Raw genomic sequence first — 19,952 nt, 5'->3', positions numbered from 1 at the left:
CGCAGACAACTCCCTATGTAAGACATTGATTGACATTCATACTCTTTCCTGCTCACAACGAAGGTCGGCGACCGCTGTTACGATGAGAAAATGTACGACGCGGCCAAGTTACTGTACAACAACGTGTCCAACTTTGGCCGTCTGGCGTCCACCCTGGTGCACCTCGGGGAGTACCAGGCGGCTGTGGACGGGGCCCGCAAGGCCAACAGCACTAGGACCTGGAAGGAGGTGTGCTTTGCCTGCGTGGATGGAAAGGAGTTCCGGCTGGCACAGATGTGTGGCCTCCACATCGTGGTGCATGCTGACGAACTGGAGGAGCTTATCAACTACTACCAGGTAAGACACACACACAGCCCACTTTGTCTCGATGTACCTTATCCTCCTTGCTGCTATATGCTGGCACAGTTTGTATGAAATTTGTATTTTCTCTAGTCAACATGAAAAGTTCTTATTTAGTCCACCTCTCTCCACACTCTCTTGATTGACGACCAAATTTGGTGCTTTCGAACCCCTCAATGCTTTACCCCCCCCTCTCTCTGTGTTCAGGACCGTGCTTACTTTGAGGAGCTGATCACCATGCTGGAGGCAGCCCTGGGGCTGGAACGGGCGCACATGGGTATGTTCACCGAGCTGGCCATCCTCTACTCCAAGTTCAAACCCCAGAAGATGAGGGAGCACCTGGAGCTCTTCTGGTCCAGAGTCAACATTCCAAAGGTTCTGCGGGCGGCGGAGGAGGCCCACCTGTGGGCGGAGCTGGTGTTCCTGTACGATAAGTACGAGGAGTTTGACAATGCCATCATCACCATGATGAACCACCCCACCGACGCCTGGAAGGAGGGCCAGTTCAAAGACATCATCACCAAGGTAACCCAATCAGTAATGTTTGTCTATAATGACATCAAGGTAGCAGTCATTGCTGTATATGATCTATTATGACAAAGCTCGATTTGATGTGATATTGGTAGGTGTATATTTTAAAGTACATTGAAACATCTCAGTACACTTTACAATTGTAATACATGACAATATCTCTCCTTTTATGCCTTTCCTGTGACTGTGTAGGTGGCCAACGTGGAGCTGTATTACAAAGCAACTCAGTTCTATTTGGAGTTCAAGCCGTTGTTACTGAATGACCTGCTCATAGTGCTGTCCCCCAGACTGGACCACTCCCGTGCTGTCAACTTCTTCAGCAAGGTAAGACGAGCTCTGTCCCCTCCGATCTGCCAACACAGGAAATTGAAGCGGTGTGACACCTGTTGTAGTTGTTAATCAAAGACTGTGACGTGTATTTCTATGTACAGTGCACTCTGCTTATAATGAATGCAGTTCTAGTAATCAAGTGTGTGTGGTCCAGGTGAAACAGCTGCCCCTGGTCAAGCCCTACCTGCGCTCTGTACAGAACCACAACAACAAGTCTGTCAATGAAGCACTTACCAACCTGTTCATCACAGAGGAGGACTATCAGGTTTGTGGTCAAATTTGGTTGGTTGGTTACATTGTCAAACAATGAAGACGGACACCTTTGTTTTACCCTGACTAGGTTTAATATGGGATTGGGAAGCTGGCCCTATGACACTTCTAGTACCTTGTTTACTTGAAAACAAAGTTGTTTTTTTTACACCTCATTGAACAACGGTTACTCATCCACCCATCCTTTCTTCCTTCCCTCTCTCTGTGGACTCAGGCTCTGAGGACCTCTATAGATGCCTATGACAACTTTGACAACATCTCGCTTGCCCAGCGCTTGGAGAAACACGAGCTGATTGAGTTCAGGAGGATCGCTGCTTACCTCTTCAAGGGAAACAACCGCTGGAAACAGAGTGTGGAGCTCTGCAAGAAGGACAAACTCTACAAGGTACTCATTCATTCTCATCTCCTTACCCAGGCCTGTTTCTCCTCTGACTGCCATTATATTGTCATTGAACCTATTTGGTTAGTAGAGAGAGGAGGATAATGGAAAATGTTTTGTCTGATAAGATGGGTAGGGTTAGTGGTCAAAATCCCATTGTGGAGTGAAGGTTTTCTCGGGTAGCCTAGTGGGGCGGCAGGGTAGCCTAGTGGTTAGAGAGTTGTACTAGTAACCGAAAGGTTGCAAGTTCATATCCCCGAGCTGACAAGGTACAAATCTGTCGTTCTGCCCCTGAACAGGCAGTTAACCCACTGTTCCTAGGCTGTCATTGAAAATAAGAATTTGTTCTTAACTGACTTGCCTAGTTAAATAAAGGTAAAATAAAAATGAACATACCAGACAGTGGCTTGGTGCCAAGTTCCTAACAAACACACAGCATCAAGTCACCACTCCTGATCTTGAACCTCCATCTTGTTTCCATCTTCCTCCAGGATGCCATGCAGTACGCGTCAGAGTCCAAGGATACAGAGTTGGCTGAGGAGCTACTGGGCTGGTTCCTGACCGAGGACAAAAAGGAGTGCTTTGCCGCATGCCTCTTCACCTGTTATGACCTGCTGAGGCCAGACGTGGTGCTGGAGACGGCCTGGAAGCACAACATCATGGACTTCTCCATGCCCTACTTCATTCAGGTCATGAGAGAGTATCTCTTCAAGGTGGGTTGGCTGTCTGGACATGGCTATGTCATGTTGCTTGGTTTGGTTTAGCCCACTCATGGTGGTTCTTTTCTACACGTCCAAGGATGTTGTTCATTAGGGTTGTGGCTGATGAACACAACCCAGGTCTGCTTTCAGTGGGAGTAGGGTGAACTATCCCCATTGATCTAGGGTCAGTTTGACATTTCTAGCCCCAAATGGTTAGGATTGGGTGAAAGTAAGCTCATCCTAAATGCCACTTTTACACAAAAACCTTTCCAAACATGTTGTTCAGTGATCTTCTGTTGCTCAGTCAAATGCTTTTAGCAGTTAGCCACTTTTGAAAAGGCATTTAACTATTCAGTAGCACAATGCCTTATTTTTATATGGCAAGTTGCTACCAGAGATTCATCAATGATTATATTAGAACTCAGTCCAGCAGTCTTGACTTTGCAGCAGAGTGTGTGGCATCATATAAATAGATTTACTGGAATCAGTATAATAGAATAATTGTATTTCTATGTGGAGTGCCAAAAGTCCTCATACTCTATACAGAAAGACAGTTATTTATTTTTTGTTTTTCTATCAACTTGCCTTTTCTTTTTAGTGCCTTGTTTCTTCTGTGTCTGCGTTTGATAGAAGCTAAACAAACCTCTAAGCTGCTTTTCCTTATACTCATGTCAGTTGTTTGTTTCCCCTCTTGTTCACCATTTTCCATATAAAAGACAGTAATTGCTCTTTTGTTTAATGCTCTGACTAAATGTTACTGTACTCAACAGATTACAGACAATGGGTACAGTACAAGTGTTGTGTCAATGCATTGTTTCAAGGTGGTGGACCCTCTGAATATCAATGACAAGAAAACAAAGTATTGGACTATATAGAGAGGAACTCAAGATCTTCAGTTCCTCTCTCTAGTGTCCAGTAGTTTGTTTTCTTGTCATTGATATTCAGTGCCAAGTAAGTGGAGCTCGTCATTGGATGCTGCGTGACTGCATGTGGGGCTGCTGTGACTGAACAAGAGTCAGCATGTGCCTGTCTGCGCTGCACACCTCACATACATACATACATACATACATACATACATACATACATACATACATACATACATACATACATACATACATACATACATACATACATACATACATACATACATACATACATACATACATACATACATACATACATACATACATACATACATACATACATACATACATACATACATACATACATACATACATACATACATACATACATACATACATACATACATACATACATACATACATACATACATACATACATACATACATACATACATACATACATACATACATACATACATACATACATACATACATATACATACATACATACATACATACATACATACATACATACATACATACATACATACATACATACATACATACATACATACATACATACATACATACATACATACATACATACATACATACATACATACATACATACATACATACATACATACATACATACATACATACATACATACATACATACATACATACATACATACATACATACATACATACATACATACATACATACATACATACATACATACATACATACATACATACATACATACATACATACATACATACATACATACATACATACATACATACATACATACATACATACATACATACATACATACATACATACATACATACATACATACATACATACATACATACATACATACATACATACATACATACATACATACATACATACATACATACATACATACATACATACATACATACATACATACATACATACATACATACATACATACATACATACATACATACATACATACATACATACATACATACATACATACATACATACATACATACATACATACATACATACATACATACATACATACATACATACATACATACATACATACATACATACATACATACATACATACATACATACATACATACATACATACATACATACATACATACATACATACATACATACATACATACATACATACATACATACATACATACATACATACATACATACATACATACATACATACATACATACATACATACATACATACATACATACATACATACATACATACATACATACATACATACATACATACATACATACATACATACATACATACATACATACATACATACATACATACATACATACATACATACATACATACATACATACATACATACATACATACATACATACATACATACATACATACATACATACATACATACATACATACATACATACATACATACATACATACATACATACATACATACATACATACATACATACATACATACATACATACATACATACATACATACATACATACATACATACATACATACATACATACATACATACATACATACATACATACATACATACATACATACATACATACATACATACATACATACATACATACATACATACATACATACATACATACATACATACATACATACATACATACATACATACATACATACATACATACATACATACATACATACATACATACATACATACATACATACATACATACATACATACATACATACATACATACATACATACATACATACATACATACATACATACATACATACATACATACATACATACATACATACATACATACATACATACATACATACATACATACATACATACATACATACATACATACATACATACATACATACATACATACAGTTGAAGTCGGAGGTTTACATACACCTTAGCCAAATACATTTAAACTCAGTTTTTCACAATTCCTGACATTTAATCCTAGTAAAAATTCCCTGTCTTAGGTCAGTTAGGATCACCACTTTATTTTAAGAATGTGAAATGTCAGAAAAATAGCATAGTGATTTCATTGAGCTTTTATTTCTTTCATCACATTCCCAGTGGGTCAGAAGTTTACATACGCTCACTTATTATTTTGGTAGCATTGCCTTTAAATTGTTTAACTTGGGTCAAATGTTTCAGGTAGCCTTCCACAAGCTTCCCACAATAAGTTGGGTGAATTTTGGCCCATTTCTTCTGACAGAGCTGGTGTAACTGAGTCCGGTTTGTAGGCCTCCTTGCTTGTCCACGCTTTCTCAGTTCTGCCCACAAATTTTACGGGATTGAGGTCAGGGCTTTGTGATGGCCACTCCAATACCTTGACTTTGTTGTCCTTAAGCCATTTTGCCACAATTTTGGAAGTATGCTTGGTGTCATTGTCCATTTGGAAGACCCATTTGCGACCAAGCTTTAACTTCCTGACTGATGTCTTGATATGTTGCCTCAATAGATCCACATCATTTTCCTTCCTTATGCTGCCATCTATTTTGTGAAGTGCACCAATCCCTCCTGCAGCTAAGCACCCCCACAACATGATGCTGCCACCCCCATGCTTCACGGTTGGGATGGTGTTCTTTGGCTTGCAAGCATCCCCCGTTTTCCTCCAAACATAACGATGGCCATTATGGCCAAACAGTTCCATTTTTATTTCATCAGACCAGAGAACATTTCTTCAAAATGTACGATCTTTGTCCCCATGTGCAGTTGCAAACCGTAGTCTGGCTATTTTAACGGTGGTTTTGGATCAGTGGCTTTCTTCCTTGCTGAGCATCCTTTCAGGTTATGTCGATATAGGACTCGTTTTACTGTGGATATAGGTACTTTGTACCCGTTTCCTCCAGCATCTTCACAAGGTCCTTTGCTGTTGTTCTGTGATTGATTTACACTTCGCACCAAAGTACATTCATCTCTAAGAGACAGAACGCGTCTCCTTCCTGAGAAGTATGACGGCTGCGTGGTCCCATGGTGTTTATACTTGCGTACTATTGTTTCTACAGATGAACGTGGTACCTTCAGGCATTTAGTTTATCCTTGGAAGCAATTTCCAGACTTGTGGAGGTCTACAATTTTTTTTCTGAGGTCTTGGCTGATTTCTTTTGATTTTCCCATGATGTCAAGCAAAGAGGCACTGAGTTTGAAGGTAGGCCTTGAAATACATCCACAGGTACACCTCCAATTGACTCAAATGATGTCAATTAGAATATCAGAAGCTTCTAAAGCCATGACATCATTTTCTGGAATTTTCTAAGCTGTTTAAAGGCACAGTCAACTTAGTGTATGTAAACTTCTGACCCACTGGAATTGTGATTTAAGTGAAATCTGTCTGAACAATTACTTGTCATGCACAATGTAGATGTCCTAACTAACTTGCCAAAACTGTAGTTTGTTAACAAGAAATTTGTGGATGGTTGAAAAATTAGGATTAATGACTCCAACCTAAGTGGATGTAAAGTTGCGACTTCAACTATACATGCATACACACACACACATATTATATGGCTTTGAACGGAATAGTAGTCCAGCAGCTTTAGTCTAGCCAATGACATAGAAGACACAAGTTCTACCATATGTCTATCAATAGATCAGGACTAATGCAGTCTATACTGCTCTGCTCTCAATAGTAGTTTAGTGACTCAGAGTTGAGTTGACTGGAACCTATAGCCTACTAAATGGAAAACAGTTAAATATTTTACTAGCAGCTGTATTTTTATGCATGCAAATGTGGTAGGTTAATCATTGTAGCGAGGTCTCGCTATCTTCAAAACAATAGTTCTTAGGATAGAAACAATAAAACTAGAGAAATTCAAGGCGTTTCAGAGGAATGCCAGAATACCTTTTTGACAGGTGTTAGTCTTTTCTTTTAATTTTTTTTCTTCTACTGTGTGGATATCTGGTTGCCCATCTTTGTATGCTGTCTCAGCCTGCTCTCTCTCGGTCTCTGCACTATGGTAAACTGATTTCTTATTTTCTAAGCTGCGCTTCTTGAATTCCCTTCCAGGTTGATGCAATTAAGGAAAAGGTGAAAGTCTATTCCTATATTCCATCTCTCTCTTGCTGTTTCGTTCGTTAATTTAGCCTGGAGCACTGCTACCTCAGGAATCTGCATGCGTTTTATTTTAATTCTCCCATATGTCAGTTACACTGCTGCTTTTCCACACACACACACACACACACACACACACACACACACACACAGTAGTGCCTTCTCAACTGGACTCTCTCCGACTGGGCAGCAGAGCACTCTAGTAGATCTGTAGTTACTCACCAATGACAACCCTTAGTCTGAGGAAGTCTGTCAATGATGCCAGTCTGCCATTGGTTCCCAGTCCTGACCCTTGAACCCACAATGACCTTAATGTGCTTTTGATGCCCCAAGAGTGTTAATTTTGTAGAATAAATAACACCCATTAATGACCTCAATCTTGAAGCTTCTGATTGCTGGCATATAGTTAAGACCCCCTCTCAAAATAGACTGCAAACCAGTTGTAGACTGCATTTAACCATCGTACTAAAACTGTAAGCCAAGAAATGCATTGTATGATCAAAGTTTGTGAAGCGAATGCACTTTAAGGTGTAAAGTAGCATAGTGGTTAGAGCATTTGGCCAAGGTGAGAAATGAAATATGTCTGCCCTTGAACAAGGCACTTAACGTAATTCTTTTCAGGGGCACCATACTACTATGGCTGCACCTATCTGGTGGGGGTTTTCTTCTCCAGAAAGGTTTCAGTAGTGATGCCATTTTGTAGTGATGAAATTATATATTTCTCATGACTGAGTTCATTCTCATATTGAAGTCTTTACAGTGAAATGCAACTTGTGCTGCAGCACTAGAGGCAGAGAAAATCAAATCTCTTTGTTAATTCATGTTGAAGTTAGTACATTTGCACGGGCAGTAGCTGAAAAGTGCATTCCTTCACAGACCTTTACACTGTATCCGAGAGAGTATGTATGAAAAACGGGTAATGGTACCTGCACTTTGGGAAATGTTCTCTGGTTTTAATATATGCACGTGATTGAGCACCTGCCAATGAGAATCTAGCGTCACTGAGAGCCTCTAGGAGACATTGATGTTGTCGGCTGTGCCTTGCTGTTGGTTGATGGGCCTTGAGTGGCTGGACTACGAATCATCCCGGGCTTTGACTCCCTCTGCGCTTCAGTACTTTTGCCTCTTTTTCATGCACATTATTTTAACCAATTGTAACACCACTACTGTAGCATGTTCTCCTTTTTAATGACGCCTCTGTTTGTTGGAAGAGATTTACTCATTATTTTTAATGTTCTTTACAAGAGGTATGGAGGGAACTGAACCCACTTTCAGCACTGAGAAGCACAGAAAGATAGTGAGAACAAAATTGAAAAGTTGTCTTTTACTAGCATCTTGCCTCTTACTGCAACTTTTAAACGCAATTACGTTTTCTTCCTAACAACTTTTGGAAATCTGCTTCTGCTACGCTTAAGGTCACTCATTGGAGTTACAGTAGACTGATATTGCTGAGCTAAAACTAAGCATGTTTGATTTAAGGGAAAGGGTGAATAGGTCCTAGATAAATCCTAGAAAAATTATCGCCTGGCAGTTAACATCGCTACATTAAAATAGCTCAGAGATGACAAAGGTCAAGTGTTGATCATGAGATTTTGTACTCCTGTTGCATACTTGATATGGGTTTGGTTCTCTGCATACATAGCAATGTTAATATATACTGAAAACATCACTTCAAGAGTGGCTGAATGGAGGCACCAGATTTCATTGAAAGTATTTTTCCTCACATCTTAATGATCATCTCTCATATTTCTTCACTAGTTTTAAATGTGTGACGAAGGGGCAGCTCACAGCTGCCTTGTATGTGTTGCAAAGAATAATCACCTAGAATGCACACACTTCATACACCTGGAACAGTCCTATCCATCAATCACTTAACATATTAAATTACTAAAGGAAAGAAGAGTTAATGAAGGCTTTTCCAGCATGTCTTCTCTGGCCTGCCTGCTTGTAGCTGTTTATCATCGTGTTCTTTCTGACCTCTTCCAGGTGGACAAGCTGGAGACCTCTGAGTCCCTAAGGAAAGAGGAGGAGCAGGCGACAGAGACACAACCCATCGTCTATGGTAAGTGCCTCATGCATCATTCACAGCCAAGAATCTGACACGGCCAATGAGAACAGCCATTCACACCAACTCACTCAAACGGTGAAGATGACTCTCGTAACCCAGCCTTTTGTGCTCTAAGTAGTAAAGATGGGATATACAATGTAGAGTAAAGAGATTGATAAGCTGTGTAAAGGTTTTTAATAGTGACAAGTTTGTTGATATTGGTGACATGCATGAGGCTGTCCCTGTTTTGATATTCGTATCAGATGTCATTTCTAACGAATATTTGTATAGTCTGCTGTACCTGCGCCAAAACTCTGGTATTTCTCATCCTAATAGGTCCTGATAACTTAGTAAATGGTGAGCAAACATGTTTTCAGCACGTATGTCCATAACTGATCAACACTCGCTTTCTCGTGGCTCTCTTGTCCCTCTGCAGCAGACAGGCTGTAGTCTTGTGAACAATGCATCTAGGCTTCCCTATGTGCCAGTGGCTACTGCCTCTGACCTCGGAACACTTATGGCAGTCGGCATGGGTTTGAATCCGGCCGGCTGCCCTTTGACTTAATCTCCTCAACCTGTCTTCACTCTACAGTCTGCTGTTCAAAAGAAAAATCATTCAAATAAAAAATAAAAGTTGAGCTTCCTTGGCACTCAGGAATGTTAGAGTTGAGCTGTGGCTTGTGTTCCATGTTAAGTTTAAATATTCAAATCAATCGGCATCAAATTATTTGAATCAGTAAATTAATTTAATCCGAATAGATTCTAATCTTCGGTGTCAGCCCAACATGTGAAATGCCTCTCTTTCCTCCAGGCACACCCCAGCTTATGCTGACTGCTGGCCCAAGCGTGCCCGTGCCCCCCCAGCAGGCCTATGGCTACGGTTACCAGGCTCCTGCAGGCTACCCCCAGGCACCTCAGGCCCAACCAGGCTTTGGCTACGGCATGTAAAGTTCTCCTGGCAAGCCCTGGAGCCCATCCATCTCTCTCAGCTCAGTCCTTCACTAGGCTTTTACCATCTTCTCACAACATTTAGTGGATTCAAACAAGCAGTTTTTTTTGTTTTTGTTTTCCTTTTTAAAAAAAACCTCATGAAGGACATTTTTCTGTTGTCAAAGAAAAAGATTGGCTCACAATTGTTATAATTTTTCACATTCCATTATATTTACTAGATTTCTTTTTTTTTTAAATGGGGAATGGTTTATGTACAATGAGGAGGGCTTGTGGGAAGAGTGAGTCCTCTTCTTAATTAAAAGGTATGTTGTGAAGCATCTGATTTGCACTCTGTAGTGAAGAAACTAATGTAGAATCTCTTCATTTTGATATGTGTGAGCAGCTTGTTCCATCAGTCTGTAAAATGCATTTAATTATTGTATATTCAGAAAGGGAAAAAAGCTACAATGTTCTTCTATATTTGAACATGACTGCCGCTTCCATGACCCACAAACTAGTAACACTATGTACAAATACCAGTAATGACCTACACAGGGTTAAAGGGGTTGTGTAGCTCTAGAGAGAGATTATTTTAAGATGCATTCAGACATGATTTCCAAAAGTGAGTTTCATCCTTCCCAAGCCTATGCAGGCTCTCCAGTTAGTCATTGAGTCAGACCGTGCGCAGACAGATGAAATCGATGGTGTCTTTGCGTCTCACTCAGCAGCGTGTAAGACACTTTCCTTTCCTCATGCTGTAAAGTGCTCTTGTGGGACTATTCTATTTGGAGGGATTGATTACGAGAATTAAAGAAGCTCTGTTCTGTTCAGTCAGACATGTGTGTCACTTTCCCCCCTCCCCTCGTGCTGCGGTTGGTTGGTATATGCTGGATATCGTGGTGTTCTAGGTCACTGTTCTTGATTGTACAGAAGAGGATATAAAACCTAATAGCCTTGAGGTCCTGCCAGGTTTTCTTTGTGGCTAAAATGGTACCCTATTCCCTATATAGTGCACTACTTTTGACCAGGGCCCATAAAAATTGTACTGCACTATGCAGGAAATAGGGTGCCATTTGCGACTCAGAACCTATATTTGTCTGATCTAATTGAAGAGACTGGTAATTGTGTTTTTATCAAAGGCTTGTGTGTGTATACAAAGAAAATCATTAACTCTCCCTCTACCCTATACTCTCAAAACAAATGACTAGATTTAAGCGTGCACTCATAGTTGATTGTGCAGGATCTGGATCATGATGATGATGAATGAAACAGCAGTTTTCTTTTCCACATAAAATAAAGGCTTCTTGTTTGTCAAGAAAAGTCTGGTCGGGTCTCTTGTTCCCTTCTCAACCTTGTTTTGTCGTCATGTTTGTAAGGGTGATAGACTAACACGTCGGCCATGCACAGGTGTCAATGATTTGTGGCGATTCAACATTTAATGGCCAGGGAATTCATTGAAAATGACAGCAGTCCTATTGCGTCGGCCGTGCACAGCCAACGTTTGTTGGTCTACCTTCACTCTTATGAACCTTTTATCAAGGCATCCTTTAGGGAAAATCCATATCACTATGGATTTTTGCCTGTCAAATGAGGGATGTATTAGTGTTTTAATTGCAAGCTCAGGTGGGTTTGGGGTAGTTTTAGTACAAGTGCATTCTAAACACAAAAAGATGTAGGCCTATTGTGTCTGGGTATCAGTTCTGCTAGGATGACATGGTTGGAACCTTTTAATATACACTGCTCAAAAAAATAAAGGGAACACTTAAACAATACAATGTAACGCCAAGTCAATCACACTTCTGTGAAATCAAACTGTCCACTTAGGAAGCAACACTGACAAATTTCACATGCTGTTGTGCAAATGGAATAGACAACAGGTGGAAATTATAGGCAATTAGCAAGACACCCCCAATAAAGGAGTGGTTCTGCAGGTGGTGACCACAGACCACTTCTCAGTTCCGATGTTTTGGTCACTTGAATGCTGGCGGTGCTTTCACTCTAGTGGTAGCATGAGACAGTCTACAACCCACGCAAGTGGCTCAGGTAGTGCAGCTCATCCAGGATGGCACATCAATGCGAGCTGTGGCAAGAAGGCTTGCTGTGTCTGTCAGTGTAGTGTCCAGAGCATAGAGGCGCTACCAGGAGACAGGCCAGTACATCAGGAGACGTTCTGCTGCCTGCAACATCCTCCAGCATGACCGGTTTGGCGGTGGGTCAGTCATGGTGTGGGGTGCACAGCCCTCCATGTGCTCGTCAGAGGTAGCCTGACTGCCATTAGGTACCGAGATTCGATCGTGAGACCATATGCTGGTGCGGTTGGCCCTGGGTTCCTCCTATTGCAAGACAATGCTAGACCTCATGTGGCTGGAGTGTGTCAGCAGTTCCTGCAAGACGAAGGCATTGATGCTATGGAATGGCCCACCCGTTCCCCAGACCTGAATCCAATTGAGCACATCTGGGACATCATGTCTCGCTCCATCCACCAACGCCGCGTTTCACCAGACTGTCCAGGAGTTGGCGGATGCTTTAGTCCAGGTCTGGAAAGAGATCCCTCAGGAGACCATCTGCCACCTCATCAGGAGCATGCCCAGGCGTTGTAGGGAGGTCACACAGGAACTGAGCCTCATCTTGTACTTGTTTTAAGGACATTCCATCAAAGTTGGATCAGCCTGTATTGTAGTTTTCCACTTTAATTTTGAGTGTGACTCCAAATCCAGACCTCCATGGGATGATACATTTGATTTCCATTGATCATTTGTGTGATTTTGTTGTCAGCACATTCAACTATGTAAAGAAAAAAGTATTTAATAAGAATATTTCATTCAGATCTAGGATGTTATTTTAGTGTTCCCTTTATTTTTTTGAGCAGTGTATATACATAGTTCCCAGATGACCACTTCTCTGAACCAGGATTATCCTACTTCCAATACAGAAAACTCTCATTTCTATCTAATACAGTTAAGTGTCCACGAGATCAGCTGATTCAGGGACTACTCCCAGCACAGTAAGGGACCCTGGTGCTATCTGTGTCCTCCCTGCATCTTGGAGCAGAAAGACCTACTTTGGCATGGGTTAGCAGTTCTATCAGACTGTCCTCATACGGGGCTTTAACAACGATTTCGGCTGCCCACAGTACTCCCATTGCATCAGTAGCTCGGGGTTTCTGCGCTGGACCTGCTTGTAGGCTGACAGCGGCGTGTGAGCACTAGTCTGCCACTTTCCCCATACCCATGTTCAGCTCTGATCGGACCACCAGAATCATTTTGAACTCCTCTCCCATGAAGCTGGCGTCTGCTTCGCCCCCACTGCCGTTCCCCATCGCTGCTCCGATCCCGTAAGTGCCTGCCTAGGCGAAGTCCACAGCCCACTCCTTCCAATATTCAAATGTCTACCTGGCCGTACAGGGAATACATTTTGATACTGGTCAAACCATTACTTAGAAAAACCCGTCGCTATTCACTTATTATTAGTGAATATCGACGGAGTATTTGAGTTGTGCCGTTTCACGCGTATCTACCCTCTCATTGGCTAGAATGGTCCCACCTGATCTGGCTTCCATCTTTAAAGGACATGTCTTTCCCTTGTTAGAGAGGTCACTCGACCATCTTGTCAATATAATAAATAATCTTTGATCAAATAAAATACAGGTCTGTTTGTTTCCTGTGCGTCAGGCTGCGGCTTTTGACAGTTCGAGAGTGAAAAAGGAGAAGGTAGGGGGACTATTTGTTCGGTTGATGTCTGTTCATTGTCGTGGTGTGTTTATAACAGTAATAGCATAACATTAGGCCAAATAGTCTATCCACATTTGACATTAGGCTATCCTCTATCAGCATGTATTTGTAAAATGCTAGTTTACTGACGCGTGCCAGGTTTTGTCAAGCATATAATGAGGTTGATCATATTGCTATAACCTAATAATATTTTATTTTGAGCCTCTGTAATTTTGACCGAGTCCTTGATGAATGAAAATGGTCTAGTGTCTGGTGAAAAACATGCTTTCGTAACAGTAGGATCTGATTAATTAATTCCATCGTGTATGAATGAAGCTAGGTTAGTGTGAATTAAAGGTGATGTGGATTTGATGGTTTGGGGAAAACAAAACAAACGAATCTATTCTATTGCATATTTGTTATTCTCTATAATCCACCTTGCATCTACTTACTGGTCTGTTTTGTTCAGGGTCAATTTGTTAATTTCTTGACTTTTCCTTGAGGATCTTTTGCTGGATCTCTGAATAATTTATTCTCGAGAGGTGCTAGCTGCCAAATAAAAAGTGATCTGTGGTGCGATTGAGGCTATAAAAATGTACTCTTTAAAAAGGGGTAGCAACTCCTGTCCTGACAATGTTGGGTTATAGCTTGAGAGCAAGGTCACATTCTTGGTGCTTTGAAAAAACGTTTATCAAGCTTCAGTCATACAACAGGTCATTGATATTGTCACACATTAGTTTTATTTTTGTCCTTCTGTACAGAGCTTGTCTGACAGCTCAATTCAGAGTTACATTCAATAGCTTTAGAGCTCAATGGGTGTCATGGTTTTACAAAGTTAACATTTGTCATTGATTTAGATTATGGATGTAGGCCTATTACAATAGCATGCAATGCATTAGTATTGCATTATAATGCAATTGTAGAAACCCCCTGCCTTATATCATTTATTGGGTGCCTCACTCCTACAGGACTTCCCTTTAGTCATTATATGGTTCATTTGTTAATAAATCTATATTAAACAAAACGTTACATTGAGTGAGAAGTAAGCTTTGGTCTGAAGCTGAAAAATAAAATCCACATGAGCATCAAAATGCCTACTTCACCCATGCTCTGCCAAGGTTTTCCAGCACACAGCTTTTACATACTACAGTAGCTGTTTAGGATTAAAATCTTCACAAACAGCCTAATTCATACTTAGGTGCTGCTCCCACAATGTGATTTGTACTGCATACAAGGTAAAGTATTGGATTCTTGACAGAATACACTAAGACATTATCCCTTTCCATGCTCTCTTTAATTATATGAAAGCAAACTTCGTTTTTATACTTACAAGACCACCGGCTTGATTGAGTGAACTGGTTTGTCTTGTAGTAATGTGGTGCCTGCCTGTATTTCAGCTATAGATGTCATTGTGAAAAATGATATATTTCGGAATTCCATTTGTCAACATAACAGGTGTTGGACACAGTCACTCAGATCTATAGAGCTTGTCTGTGTTCCCGATTTCTGTAACCGTTAGCTTACCCATGTACAATTTAAATAAGCTTAGAACCACTTGTTTTGCAAACAGTCCTGATTTATCAATTGCTGTGCTGATCAATGGACAGTTCATTACATATTCATTTGACAGCGGTTGTCTAAAGTTGTTTGTATTTATTTTTGCAATAAAGATGGTGACGCTACAATAATATACATGTACAATAGGCTGGGCATAGAAGTGAGTGCACCCATAACCACCAGGACCAGCACACACACTGCTCACAGCCTGAAACTACCCATAACCACCAGGACCAGCTGACACACTGCTCACAGCCTGAAACTACCCATAACCACCAGGACCAGCAGACACACTGCTCACAGCCTGAAACTACCCATAACCAGCAGACACACCGCTCTCAGCCTGAAACTACCCATAACCAGCAGACACACCGTTCACAACCTGAAACTACCCATGACCAGCAGACACACCGCTCTCAGCCTGAAACTACCCATAACCAGCAGACACACCGTTCACAACCTGAAACTACCCATGACCAGCAGACACACCGCTCTCAGCCTGAAACTACCCATAACCAGCAGACACACTGCTCACAGCCTGAAACCAAAACACACAACATAAATAACTAAACACAAAACATACAATAATCACATTCCCATCCTCCCCCTGATTGGATGACCTCAAACGTGTGTGTGTGTGTGTGTATATATATATATATATATATATATATACACACACACACACAACCTTCAGACCGCCACAGATCAACCCATCTTTCCCAGAAAATCATCATTCTACCATTTTCTCTTGCAATTACATTCCTCCATTCTACCATGGCATCTCACTAGGGGGCTTGAACCTTCCCATCTGCAACATTGCCCCTGGATCTTCAAATCCCCCAACAGTACAGTTTGCAGAGCCAATATAATTGATTTATTTAGCTAGACAAGTCAGTTAAGAACATATTCTTAATTACAAAGACGGCCTAGGAACAGTGGATTAGAACAGGGATTCGATCTGGTTACTGGCCCAACGCTCTAACCACTAGGCTACCTGCTGGTTACTGGCCCAACGCTCTAACCACTGGGCTACCTGCTGGTTACTGGCCCAACGCTCTAACCACTAGGCTACCTGCTGGTTACTGGCCCAACGCTCTAACCACTGGGCTACCTGCTGGTTACTGGCCCAACGCTCTAACCACTGGGCTACCTGCTGGTTACTGGCCCAACGCTCTAACCACTGGGCTACCTGCTCTAACCACTGGGCTACCTGCTGGTTACTGGCCCAACGCTCTAACCACTGGGCTACCTGCTGGTTACTGGCCCAACGCTCTAACCACTGGGCTACCTGCTGGTTACTGGCCCAACGCTCTAACCACTGGGCTACCTGCCGCCTGTATTATGACAACCATTCCTGGACCTGACTCCAAAAACCTGGCACCGATGGACAGTACCAAAAGAGATGCCCTAATGAGTCGGTTTCCGCATGGCAGTCTGCACAGGTCTGACTGTCCAATGCCCCACATTATGAGCATTCTTTTTGTAGCAAGAACTTAATATAATAGATTTAATTGAAAGTAACAGACTGATGTGTCAATTGTGGTTTTGTATAGCAGTTCATGAAAATCTGTTCCTAACTATCTTGAATTGTATGCGTTGTCAACCCTCTTGACTGCAAGTGAAACTGATACATTTTAACAATTTAGAATGGCTCATTGGAAGCTATTTCTGATTTTTAATTGGTGGCAGACAAAACAACATTCTTTTCATTTAAGTAATTTCCTCTTCCATTTTTGTGGCAAGAGGTGCAATGAGTTGGTTATAATTTTTTTATAGAGAATACATCTCAATACAATTTGATTAATTGCTTGTGTGACAATTTTACCATCGTTGTTTGCAATGTCATTCATAAACATGAAATAAACTTCCTTATACATTCTCTCCAATAAAAGTGGTGTATCCTCTATCAGTACATTGGAGTTTAAACATTATTTGTAATAAATGTTCTTCCTCTTCTGGAGGAAGAGTGGGCTACAAATTGGAATTGTAGCCCACTCAGTATGGCTTTATTTAAAGAGACAACATTTTATTGTCAATCCACCAGAAATGTATCGTTTTAATCTGTATAACAGCAAAGAGGCCCCTTTTAAACAGATGTGTCCTACTGGAAAACCAGTTACTAGATACAGTTTTGGCATTGAACCTTTATTTAAGTCAGTTAAGAACAAATTCTTATTTACAATGATGGTCTAGGAACAGCGGGTTAACTGCCTTGTTTAGGGGCAGAACGACACATTTTTACCTTGTCAGCTCGGGGATTCGATCTAGCAACCTTTCGGTTACTGGCCCAACACTAACCACTAGGCTACCTGCCGCCCCAGGGATAATAGAAGCTTTAATATAGGTTTAATGCCTTGATATGTAATAGTTTTAGCCTTCTACACTTATATTCATTATATAAATATACCCTTTTAACTTTCTGTTTTTATTACAAATAAAATATTGTTTGCTCACGTGACTTACAAAAATATTTTCCCGGAGTGGGTAGAGCCATGAATAGATATGTAAACTGCGATATCATTAGAGAATTAATCAGTGTAATTTACTCAGATGGACAGGTTTCCCTTTCCATGGTTTCAAGATCCTATCAAAATGTATATTTGCAAGATCATTAAACTTATGGGGTTGGTCCCCCTTTCCTGCTATAACAGCCTCCACTCTTCTGGCAAGGTTTTTCACTAGATCTTGGAACATTGCTGCGGGTACTTGCATCCATTCAGCCACAAGAGCATTAGTGAGGTCAGGCACTGATGTTCGGCGATTAGGCCTGGCTCAGAGTCGGCGTTCCAATTCATCCCAAAAGGTGTTCGATGGGGTTGAGGTCAGGGCTCTGTGCAGGCCAGTCAAGTTCTTCCACACAGATCTCAACAAACCATTTTTGTATGGCCTCGCCTTGTACGGGGGCATTGTCATGCTGAAACAGGAAAGGGCCTTCCCTAATCTGTTGCCACAAAGTTGGAAGCACAGAATCATCTAGAATGTCATTAGATGCTGTAGCGTTAAGATTTCCCTTCACTGGAACTAAGGAGCCTAGCCAGAAGCATGGAAAACAGCCTCAGACCATTATTCCTCATCCACCAAACTTTACAGTTGGTACTGTACATTGGGGTAGGTAGTGTTCTCTTGGCATCTGCAAAACCCAGATTCGTCAATCGGACTGCCAGATGGTGAAGCGTGATTCATCACTCGAGAGAACGCGTTCCCAATGGCGGCACACTTTACACCACTCCAGCCAATGCTTGGCGGTGCACATGGTGATCTTAGGCTTGTGTGCGGCTGCTCGGCCATGGAAACCCATTTCATGATGCTCCCGATAAACAGTTATTGTGCTGACGTTGTCTTCAGAGGCAGTTTGGAACTTGGTAGTGAGTGTTGTAACCTAGGACAGATGATTGTTACCGCTCATGCGCTTCAGCCCTCAGCAGTCCCGTTCTGTGTGTGAAGTGGCCTACCACGTCGCAGCTGAGCCGTCGCAGCTGAGCCGTCGCAATCTTCGCAATCTTCCACTGACTTCCAATTGAAGCTCACATCCACTACAAGACCATGGTGCTTACCTACAGAACAGCAAGAGGAACTGCCCTTCCCTACCGTCAGGCTATGCTCAAACCCTACACCCCAACCCGAGCACTCCGTCCTGCCACCTCAGGTATCTTGGTCCTCCCACACCCATGGGAGGGCAGCTCCCGCTCAGCCCAGTCCAAGCTCTTCTCTGTCCTGGCACCCCAACGGTGGAACCAGCTTCCACCTGAAGCTAGAACAGGAGTCCCTGCCCATCTTCCCGAAAACCCTGAATCTTCCAACAGTATCTTAAATAATCCTCCCCCGCCCTACTAAAAAAAATAGATATATACATTTAAAAAAAAACTAAATTGTACTTGTGTTCCAGGAAAGTGATCTGAATATATTTTTGGAGCTTTAAATTAGTTTAACTCTTGGGGTAGTTACTGCAAATGGTGAAATGTCTAATTTACTTGCCACCAACCCCTCCGCGGCCCCCGACAATCCTTCTAGTGCGTTATCCCTTTCTGTGCCTCCACCACACCCCGCACTAGACTATAGTCGTGTAGGTTGTATAATTATATTGCCACCGGAGCTTGAAACGGTGGTTTTTGGCATATTGCTAGCACTCAAGACATCTCAGTATGGTAAGTTGCTCCGCCTGCCTCGAACATTG

At 41.5% G+C, this 19,952-nt stretch overlaps 2 protein-coding genes and 1 pseudogene across 9 annotated transcripts in view; 2 read left to right on the top strand and 1 right to left on the bottom strand.

The window, feature by feature from the left end:
• Positions 1-11,836, top strand: part of LOC112246891 (clathrin heavy chain 1) — a 51,352-nt gene extending 39,516 nt beyond the window's left edge. For 2 of the 7 annotated variants that reach the window (XM_024415483.2, XM_024415482.2), the window contains 10 exons: positions 64-336; positions 547-864; positions 1,063-1,194; positions 1,355-1,465; positions 1,685-1,855; positions 2,341-2,562; positions 7,490-7,510; positions 9,521-9,596; positions 9,918-9,938; positions 10,393-11,836. In XM_024415483.2, the coding sequence (XP_024271251.1) occupies positions 64-336; positions 547-864; positions 1,063-1,194; positions 1,355-1,465; positions 1,685-1,855; positions 2,341-2,562; positions 7,490-7,510; positions 9,521-9,596; positions 9,918-9,938; positions 10,393-10,529 (1,482 nt within the window). In that variant the 3' untranslated portion in view covers positions 10,530-11,836. The remainder of the gene's footprint in view (positions 1-63; positions 337-546; positions 865-1,062; positions 1,195-1,354; positions 1,466-1,684; positions 1,856-2,340; positions 2,563-7,489; positions 7,511-9,520; positions 9,597-9,917; positions 9,939-10,392) is intronic. The other 5 variants (XM_024415486.2, XM_024415484.2, XM_024415489.2 and 2 more) reach the window with 3 other exon arrangements.
• A 1,456-nt stretch (positions 11,837-13,292) lies between these two features.
• LOC112229114 lies at positions 13,293-14,083 on the bottom strand (annotated as a pseudogene).
• LOC112228585 (vacuole membrane protein 1) overlaps positions 13,828-19,952 on the top strand; it is a 111,390-nt gene continuing 105,265 nt past the window's right edge. Inside the window, exon 1 of one of the 2 annotated variants that reach the window (XM_042309174.1) lies at positions 13,828-14,221. The gene's annotated coding sequence lies outside the window, so the exon portion shown is untranslated. Of the gene's footprint in view, positions 14,222-19,802; positions 19,924-19,952 lie in introns of those variants that run through there. The other variant, XM_042309175.1, reaches the window with a different exon arrangement.

The sequence above is a fragment of the Oncorhynchus tshawytscha genome, linkage group LG30 (assembly GCF_018296145.1).
Source record: "Oncorhynchus tshawytscha isolate Ot180627B linkage group LG30, Otsh_v2.0, whole genome shotgun sequence".
Lineage (NCBI taxonomy): Eukaryota > Metazoa > Chordata > Actinopteri > Salmoniformes > Salmonidae > Oncorhynchus > Oncorhynchus tshawytscha.
Note: the sequence above shows the minus strand (reverse complement) of the source record. Positions and strands in the feature narration are given on the sequence as shown.